Here is a 9,781-nt window from a genome sequence, read left to right on the forward strand (position 1 = left end):
GGGGTTGGTTGGGAGCCCAAGCTGAAGGACTGAGCTGGGAAGGAAGGGAGGGAGGGAGGGAGGGAGGGAGGGAGGGAGGGAGGGAGGAAGGAAGGAAGGAAGGAAGGAAGGAAGGAAGGAAGGAAGGAAGGAAGGAAGGAAGGAAGGAAGGAAGATTGGCCTAGATCAGGGGTGTCAAACTTGAGATGTCATATTATCACGTGACATCGCAACTTTCCCCCCCCCTTCGCTAAACTGGGGGTGGGCGTGGCCAGCATGTGACGCATCCGCCCAGTGGGCCTCCAGTTTGACACCCCTGGGCTAGATGGTATTACTGTTAGATAGACTCAATTTTGGCTGAATGATTGCACCCTTTATACCTTGTCTGGCGTTCAGGTGGTTTGGAAAATAGGGTGACCCCCTCCTCTCTGTGGCAGCCCCTCAAATATTGGAGCACTGCCATTGTGTCTCCCCTGGTCCTTCTCTTCACTGGACTAGACAGGCCCAGTTCCTGTAATTGTTCTTCATACGTTTTAGCCTCCAGTCCCCTAATCATCCTGGTTGCTCTTCTCTGCACTTTTTCTGGAGTCTCAACATCTTTTTTGTAATGTGGTGAACAAAACTGGAGGCAGTACTCTAGGTGTGGTCTTACTAAGGCTTAGATGAGAATCTTGGACACCTCTTGAGGCTAAAGGCATGTGCAGTTGTGTGTGCCATGAGAAATTCTGAAATTCTTATTTCTCCAATAAATTTGATGCAAAGCCGGATGAACACAATCATTAGCACGATCTTGCTGCCATCTTGTGACCACATTCAGTATCCACAATGAGCAATTCCTACATCCAAAAAAGCTGGAATCTGATTGTGATGCAACACTTTTTGGATTCTGGTCAACCATTGAATTTGACATTAATAAAGGAACAACAATTTGTATGAAGGGGTGTGGGTTTTTTTTTAGAACTAATTCACTTAGAATAGCTTGATTCATCTCATGCTTTCAGAGAAAAGTACATCTTTTCCCGGAAAATTCAGAATATAAACTGATTTCTCAGAAGTTTTATACAAGTAGTTCTTGACTTATGTCCATCTGTTTAGTGACCATTCAATGATACAATGGTGCTGGAAAAAATCTGGTCCTCACACTTACGACCAGACCTTGCACTTATAACTATTGCGTCCTCCTGTGATCACATGATCAGACTGGGTGCTTGGCAACTATCTTGTGTTTATGACCTGCAGTCACATAATTTGTGAGCCTTTTTTTTTGCTGCTTTTTGGCAAATGGTCCATTTGGAAGAATTTAGTTTAGTTTAGTTTAGTTTAGTTTATTGTCATTGCACATCATACAATGAAATTAAATACCATCTTCAGTGTACTATACAGTAGAATTCAATAGAGTTACTGCCCTGGGATAGAAGCTGTTGTTCAGCCTGTTTGTCCTTGTTTTTATTATCCTGTACCGTCTGCCAGATGGTAATAGTTCAAAAAAAAAAGGGGGCGGGGGTTCCCAGGATGAGATGGATCTTTGAGAATGTTTTGAACTTTCTTAAGGAAGCGGGAGCTATAAAGCTCTTCCAAAGAGGGGAGAAGGCAACCAATGGTCTTCTGGGCAATGACGTTAACCCTCTGGAGTGCTTTCCTATCTGCCACTGTGCAATTGGCAAACCATACAGAGGTGCAGTAAGTTAAGATACTCTCTGTGGTGCAGCAGTAGAAGGTCACCAGCAGTTTTTCATTCAGTTGTTTTCTGAGAAGTCTCAGGTCGTATAATCTCTGCTGGGCCCTTTTGACCAGGGCTGCAATTTGACTATAAATGGGTTCATACTTAAGACCGTGGCATTCACAGAACAACCGCAGATTTGCTTAACAACCCAAATGATTCTCTTAGCAACCATCTTAAAAATGGTTATTAATTTTGGATCTGCCTCAAATTATGACGACGTAATTCTGCTCCCAGTTGCGCTTGTAAGCCGTGTTGCCACCTGTACACATAATGTATTTCTTTTTTTTCCTTACAGAACAGCAAGCCGGATTTGTGACCAGGCTTCCCTAGTCCCCGCCTCCCCTTCCTTGCACACCCAAATCAGTGTGAAGTCGGAGCGGGCCTCGCCCACAGCCAGCTGTTCTTCGGCTGTCCCCCAGATCTCCACATCTGTGCGTCCCAACCTCTGCAATGTCAACGTCCCCATGGACCTCCCTTCTCAGGAAGATTACATCAAGGGCTACCATTACTCATTCCTTCTGTCCCGGCCTCCGTCAGAAGAACCGAAGCAGCCCAATGTTCCCTCCCATCGCCTGCCGGTGTCTGCCGCAGAGGAGTGGCAGAAGTAACCAGGAGGCTCAGTTTGTTCACGTGTGTGCTCAGCGGAGGTGGCTGAACGTAGGCGTGCACGTACGGGCAAGAGTGAATGGCAATCGCGTGCATTCACCTATCAATCATAATAGGGCCAAAGTAGGGAAACAACCAGGGGTGGGCTTCAAAAAGGTTAGCAATGGGTTCTCTGCCTGGCTGCTGGGTGGGCGTTGCCATGGTGGGCGTGGCCTATTCGACCTCCTGCATTATGGCGGGGGCGGGGTTTGTCCTCCCCGGGCTCCGGAGGCTTTCCTCAAGCTCCGAGAGGGCGAAAACCAGAGATGGTATTCAGCAGGTTCTGACCAGTTCTGGAGAACCGGTAGCGGAAATTTTGAGTAGTTCGGAGAACCGACAAATCCCACCTCTGACTGGCCCCGCCCCCATCTCTTCTCCGCCTCCCGAGTCCCAGCTGATCAGCTGGGCCTTCTTTGGTTGCCCTGAACAGGAGAACGGAGCTGGAAAGCAGGTTAGGTGGGGTGGGGAGGGAATGGGGATTTTGCAGTATCCTTCCCCTGCCACGCCCACCAAGCAACACCACGCCCACCAAAGCCACGTCCACAGAACCAGTAGTAAAAAAATTTGAATCCCATCGCTGGCAGAAACAGCCTCCCCGGGCTCCGGAGGCTCTCTGGAAGCCCGAAATGAGCCCATTTCTGGCCTTTCCAAACTTCCAGGAGGCCCGTTTTTTGCCCTCCCCGGGCCTCCTGCACTTACCTGCATCCAAAACGGGTCATGTGGGGACTCCTGGGAGGGGAGGGTGCGCAGGGCCAGCCAGGAATGGGATTGGGGGGGGGGTTTCTCCGAACTGCGCAGAATCTTAGCTAGGGGCTCTACCGAACCCCTGCGAACCCCCAGCAACCCAGCTCTGGAAACGACTGTTGGCAGAATCGTACATGCAGGACAAACCTCCCCATAAAAGAAGAACTTAGTGGGTAGAACAGAGAAACAGATTACTGGCAGCAGGTTTGAAACACGAAGCCCTCAACTTAGAACTGTTCATTTACAGGTAGTCCTCGACTTGGGAGCCATTCGTTTAGCGGCGCACTGAAAAAAGTGACTTGCGACCAGTCCTTGCCCTTAACGACCATCGCAGCGTTCCCCACAGTCATGTGGTCAAAATTTAGGTGCCCAGCGACTAGCATACATTATGTGATGGTTGAAGAATCCTGAGGTCTCATAAGTCACCATTTGCGACCTGCCCGGCCCGGCTTCCAACAAGCAGAGTCAACGAGGGAAGCTGGATTCACTTCATGACTGCATGATTCACTTAAATGTGATTTGCTTAACAACGTTGGCAGAAAAGGTCAAAAAGCCGGGTCCGGCTCATTTATCCTAACTGCCTTGTTTAGCAATGGAAATTCTGGTCCCAAATGTGTTCGTAAGTTGAGGACTATCTGTATGTGAAGTAGAATTAAGTTGTTGAAGTATCTATCCATTTAAAAAGAGCTGTACGACTTCTCAAAGCCCCAAAATAAGTACAAACAATTTTTCCTCTGTTCACAGGTAACTCCTACTGTGTTTCCCCAAAAATAAGACCCTGTCTTATATTTTTGGAGGCTCCAAAATAAGCACTAGGGCAGTGGTGGCTAACCTTTTTGGGCTCCTGTGCCAAAAACCGTGTGCGCGTTTGCATGCTTGCGCTCGTGTGCCAACACCAGAAGGCAATGCGTCTCCCCACACACCCTACACATGCGCATGCAATCCCAACCTACCCCGCCACCCCGTTACCTGCACTGTGCCTCAGGTGATTTTTGGCGGGTTTGAGGCCTTTTTTGGCCTCCCAGAGGCTTGAGGAAGGCTTCTGCAGGCTTTGCAGGCCAAAAACTTAGGCCTGTTTTGTCACTTCTGGTATTTCTGGAAAAACAGGAAGTGACAAAACGGGCCTAATTTTCATCCTGCCTGCAGAAGCCTTCCTCAAGCCTCTGGGAGGCCAAAAAAGGCCTCAAATCCACCAAAAATCAGCTGTGAAGCACGCGGATGCACAGTGAGGTAAGTTTGCCTGCAGCTCGTGTGCCGGCACAAATGGCTCTGCGTGCCACCTGTGGCACGTGTGCCATAGGTTGGCAATCACGGCACTAGGGACTATTTTGGGGGGATGTCTTTTTTCCCCCCAATGTACGGGAGGCCCACTTCTTCTCTCTTGCTCACAGCTGCAGCAGGGCAGGAGGCCGCACAGTTTGCCAGCTGCGAGGCAGGGGGAGGTGGAGCTGCCCCACGCGCCCTGCACCAGCTTACCTCAAGGTCCCACAGGCCAATACCTGCCTTGCTTTGTGGCGGCGCTTCCAACAGCCCCATCCAGCAGGACCCCGCATGGCCTCCAGCCCACTTCTTCTGCTTGCTCGCGGCCACAACAGAGCAGGCAAACTGAGAGTTTACTTTAGTTTTCTTTATTGTCATTGCGCCTCATACAACAAAATTAAATACCATCTTCAGTGTACAATTTATGACTATGAAAATAAATAGAAACATCCTTCACATTCTATAGAATTGAATTGAAAACCCCTGATATTGCATTAATATTGCACTATACAGTAGAATTCAATGGAGTTACTGCCCTGGGATATTTTCAGACTATTTGTACTTGTTTTTATTATTCTGTACCGTCTGCCAGATGGTAATAGTTTAAAAAAAAGGGGGGGGTTCCCAGGATGAGATGGATCTTTGAGAATGTTTTGAGCTTTCTGAAGGCAGAGGGAGCTATAAAGCTCTTCCAAAGAGGGGAGAGGGCAACCAATGATCTTCTGGGCAATGACATTAACCCTCTGGAATGCTTTCCTATCTGCCACTGTGCAATTGGCAAACCATACAGAGGTGCAGTAAGTTAAGATACTCTCTGTGGTGCAGCGATAGAAGGTCACCAGCAGTTTTTCATCCAGTTGCTGTTTCCTGAGAAGTCTCAAGTCGTATAATCTCTGCTGGGCCCTTTTGACCAGGGCTGCAATGTGAGCACCCCAGGTCAGGTGGTGGGCGGGAGTGAGCGGATGGCTACAGGAAATTTGTCTTCACATCTCTCAGCTTTCACGCAGCCCACCCAGCACTGCCTCCCCCACCGCGTCTCTGCCTCCGTCTGCTGCCGGTGCTGCTGTGCGAAGATGAGCTTCCTACATCCGCCCAGCCTCTCCAGCCTACCAACTCTTGGCTTTCTCATGTCCCACGCGGCATGCCTTTCCCTTGCTTCTGCCTCCGCCTGCTGCTTGGATAGGTAATCCACTCACCTGCACTGCATAGACTGTGGCTGCTGTTGGACACCGTCATCCCCCATGCTCTCGCCACCTCCATCCCCCCACTGATGATCTTATCCAGGGTGTCAGGATTCCGGAAGTTACCCCCATTTAAGTCATGACTCTCGAGCCAAACTTGCAAAACTTCAAAAGGATTTATTGGGAGTTAACACACTGGCACTTCCTGGGTGTAGCCGACTCTGAGACACATGATTCATTGTCACCCTTGACCCTGGTTTTCTCCCACCTCCTGGGTGTATCGTAATTCATATTTCTCCAGTGGGACACATCCATAGCCAAGAGTCATCAATCAGATATTTGCACGGCAGAAACGTCAGTCACCTAGTTATTATCTTTGAAAACTATTTATGGAATGCACTTTCAGTTTCCAAGCTGCCGCATTGCTCCCCCCTTTCTGTTGGCAACTCTGAAAAGACCATAGAAATATTTTATGAGTTGACATAGGACTTTTTTGAGGGTAGGCCTTATATTAGGAGCACACTAAAAAAAAACCCAGGCTAGGGCTTATTTTTTGGGTAGGTCTTATTTTGGGGAAAACATAGTACCTGTTTTTTCAACCTTTCTACACCTGTCATGATCCTAGTTACAATGTACGGCCTTGCCAGACCTCGGGAGGTTGCCGACCCCTTTAATTAGACAGGGCACTTTGTTCACATTCACAAGCAATCTTGCCATTTTTTAAAAAGCATTTCTAAGGATTCACGCAGAGCTGTTGACAAGCGGGTCAAAGACATTTTGAGAGATCTTTCAGGCTCATTTTTTTTCCTGCTTTTTCACTGAAAGTTTGTGCGTTAGGGAACTTTGGTGGATGGTGACAAATGCCTGCAGATCCCAAACATGTCACTTTTATGCTTCTCTAATAAATAGCTGGAGGGATGGATTTGCCATGTCAAGAGCCAATGCAAAATAGACATGTTTGCTGCCCTAGCAATTGAGAACTTGGCATCTGCATACGGAGTGGTGGACCATTTTTAATGGTTTGCATTCAGGTTGGCAATAAAAATATAATGCCTTTTAAATAATTCTGGTATTTCAGTTCTTGTGTTGTGATTTTCTTTTTCTGTTTGGTTTTGAAGAAATTGCTTTCTGTCTTTGACTGCCTGGCTATATTCCCACAACATGCCATGTCAGTGATAAACTTAGCAGTCATACCACATGCTAAACTTTGCCGGTTTTAAGAATTCGTGGGTTTTGGCGATGCATTCAGTCAGTGTCTGGTTCCATATATTCTTTAAATGGGTTAATCTTGTAATTGCTAACCAGATTGAACCTGGCCTCCCTCACCTCAATTTTTTTTTCACAGTCTATGAATATTTATTGGAATGATGTGGTGACAAGAGCAAGCATGGGTGTCTTTAAGAGAAATCATCTCACATTAATCTTACTCCTTTTTTTAAAGCCACATTAGCTGTACAATCACTTTTATCTTATTTCAGCTAATCTTTTTTTAAAAAAAATCCTTATCTCAATTTTGTGTGATGGTGGTGGCTAGCTCAGCCCTTACCACTAGATGGCGATGTTTGCTATTTATTTTTAATTATCTCCCGAATAGCTTCTCCTTCTGCAGATTAATTGGATTTATTTTGATAGTTGAATACATATGTCTACAATGGAAGCACAATCTATTAAGCCCCTTACAACTCAGATCTTAAAAGCTACGAGGATGTTGCATTCATTCATTACATTTATATCCCAATTTTCCACCTGGGGTTAAAAAAATTCACCCTCCGTCAATATCTCTCCAGAATACAGATAGTCCTTGACTAAGCGGACCACCTGAATCCTGAATGGAAAGACAAATAAAGGTAGTCCTTGACTAAGAACCACAATTGAGCCTTGATCCTAAGTCAAGGACTACCTGTATTCTGGAGAAACATTGACGGAGGGTGAGCTTTTAACTCAGGAGGAAAATTGGGATATTGTTGCTAAGCGAAAAAAATTGCTAAATGAGTTTTGTCCCATTTAATGACCTTACTCGCCACAGTTGTTAAGCAAATCACTGCAGTTAAGTTAGTAACTGTCATGCGCCTAGTGGAGACTGACTCTGAGAGAGAGGAGGAACAGCCAACGAAGTGGAAGTGTGGCTCCGGAGGTTGTGGAGGAGGCTGGGGAAGGACAGAGGCCGTCTGGGCAGTCAGAGGAGGATCCAGGCCCATCCCCTCTCCATCCTAGGGCACACAGGGAAGAGAGGATAAGGGAGAGAGATGGTCTACTGGGGAGGAGAGGGCCTTGATCCTCTTCATGGGCTGCAGCTGTGACAACTGGATAAGAGGACGGACATGTGTACGGACAAGAGCTGGAAACAAAGCATGGAAATATCTCTAGTTTGTTGTTCCTCTCTGAGTTTGGCCTCCTTCCCAGGGTGTGTTCTGATATCTGTGGATGTCTTCAAGCCCTCATCTTGCCTGGTTTGTGTTGTTTTTTACTCTTTATAATTTAAACAGCATTTCTTCCTTCTTTTAACTGCTTGGGAATTTTTGTCTCCAGTCAAGGATATTTGGAGGTTGGAAGCAAAGTGAAGAAATAAAAGGGGCTTCACCTGTTTTTTGTGACCAAGTTTATTTTGTATCCCACCCTGGGTCATCACAGTAACACAATTGTTAGGTGAATCTGACTTCCCCATTGACTTTGCTTGTCAGAAGATTGCAAAAGGTGATCATGAAACCCCAGGACACTGCAACCGTCGTAAATATGAGTCAGTTGCCAAACATCTGACTTTCGAGCATAGGACCATGGGAATGCTGCAGTGGTCATAAGTGTGAAAAAATGGTGATAAGTCACTTTTTTCAGTGCTGTTGTAACTTTAAGCGGTCACTAAATGAAGGTAAGTTAATGACTACTTGTAAATTATATTTTGAGTTACACTCAGCTTAGATAATGTAACTGGCTCTCTAAGTCAGCCAGGGAGCTACTGCAGCTGAAGGAGGACTGGAATCTAGGTCTCCCTGCACCCAGTCCAGCAACTACAACTTCCACTCTGATGTGGCCCTGGGGCTAAGGACCCGAAACTGGCCCAAAGTCCCCCAAGGAGCTTCGGTGGTTGGCAAGGACTTAAAATACAGGCAGTCTTTGACTTATGACCATTTGTGTATCGATCATTCAACACTACAACAGCACTGAAAAGAAATGACTTACGATTGGTTTTCATGCTTCAAATTTGCAGTGTTCCCGCAGTCACGTGATCAAAGTTCAGGCGCTTGGCAACTGCCTTGTATTTACGACAGTTGCAGTGTCCCAGGGGGGTCATGTAATCCCCTTTTGCGACCTGACAGACGAAGTCAATGGGGAAACCAGATTCACTTAACAACTGTGCCGTGGTGGCGCAATGGTTAGAATGCAGTATTAACGGATAACAGATGGAAGGGACCTTGTAGGTGATCTAGTCCAACCCCCTGCCCAAGTGGGAGACCCTACACCATTTCTGACAGATTAAAGTCCAATCTCTTCTTGAAAGTCTCAAGTGATGGCGCTCCCACAACTTCCAAAGGCAACTTCTGTTCCATTGGTTGATTGTTCTCACTGTCAGAAAGTTTCTCCTTATTTCCAGGTTGAATCTCTCCTTGTTCAGTTTCCACCCATTGTTTCTTGTCTGGCCTTTGGGTGCTTTAGAAAATAGCTTGACCCCCTCCTCTCTGTGGCAGCCCCTCAGATATTGGAGCATTGCTATCGTGTCTCTCCTGGTCCTCCTCTTCACTAGACTAGCCAGGCCCAGTTCTTATAACTGTTCTTCATATGTTTTAGCCTCCAGTCCCCTAATCATTCTGGTTGCTCTTTTCTGTACTTTTTCTAGAGTCTCAACCTCTTTTTTTATAGTGTGGTGACCAAAACTGGAGGCAGTATTCTAGCTGTGGTCTTATTAAGGCTTTATAGAGTGGTATTAGTACCTCACTTGATCTTGATTATATCTGTCTGCTAATGCAACTTAGGATTGCATTAGCTTTTTTGGCTGCTGCTGCATACTGCTGACTCATATTTGGCTGGTTGTCCACTAAGACTCCAAGATCTCTCTCAGTATTGCAGGCTACTTTTGCTGACTGCTGGCTGCCAGCAGTTCGGTAGTTCGATTCTGACCAGCTCAAGGTTGACTCGGCCTTCCATCCATCTGAGGTCAGTAAAATGAGGACCCAGGCTGAAAAGCACTGTGAAGAGGTATACAAGTCTAAATGCTATTGCTAAGAAAAGGATTAGGGGGACAAAAGATGTGGTG

General features: G+C 46.6%; 1 protein-coding gene across 1 annotated transcript in view; it reads left to right on the top strand.

The window, feature by feature from the left end:
- The window catches only part of MEF2B (myocyte enhancer factor 2B), a 59,379-nt gene extending 52,770 nt beyond the window's left edge, over window positions 1-6,609 (top strand). The window contains exon 9 of the mRNA XM_087952681.1: window positions 1,998-6,609. Within this exon, the coding sequence (XP_087808807.1) occupies window positions 1,998-2,310 (313 nt within the window). The 3' untranslated portion in view covers window positions 2,311-6,609. The remainder of the gene's footprint in view (window positions 1-1,997) is intronic.
- The last annotated feature ends 3,172 nt before the right edge of the window (window positions 6,610-9,781 follow it).

This window comes from Notechis scutatus, chromosome 1 (genome assembly GCF_049901735.1).
Source record: "Notechis scutatus isolate UNSWTSFEM ecotype Mainland chromosome 1, rNotScu1.2, whole genome shotgun sequence".
Classification (NCBI taxonomy): Eukaryota; Metazoa; Chordata; class Lepidosauria; order Squamata; family Elapidae; genus Notechis; species Notechis scutatus.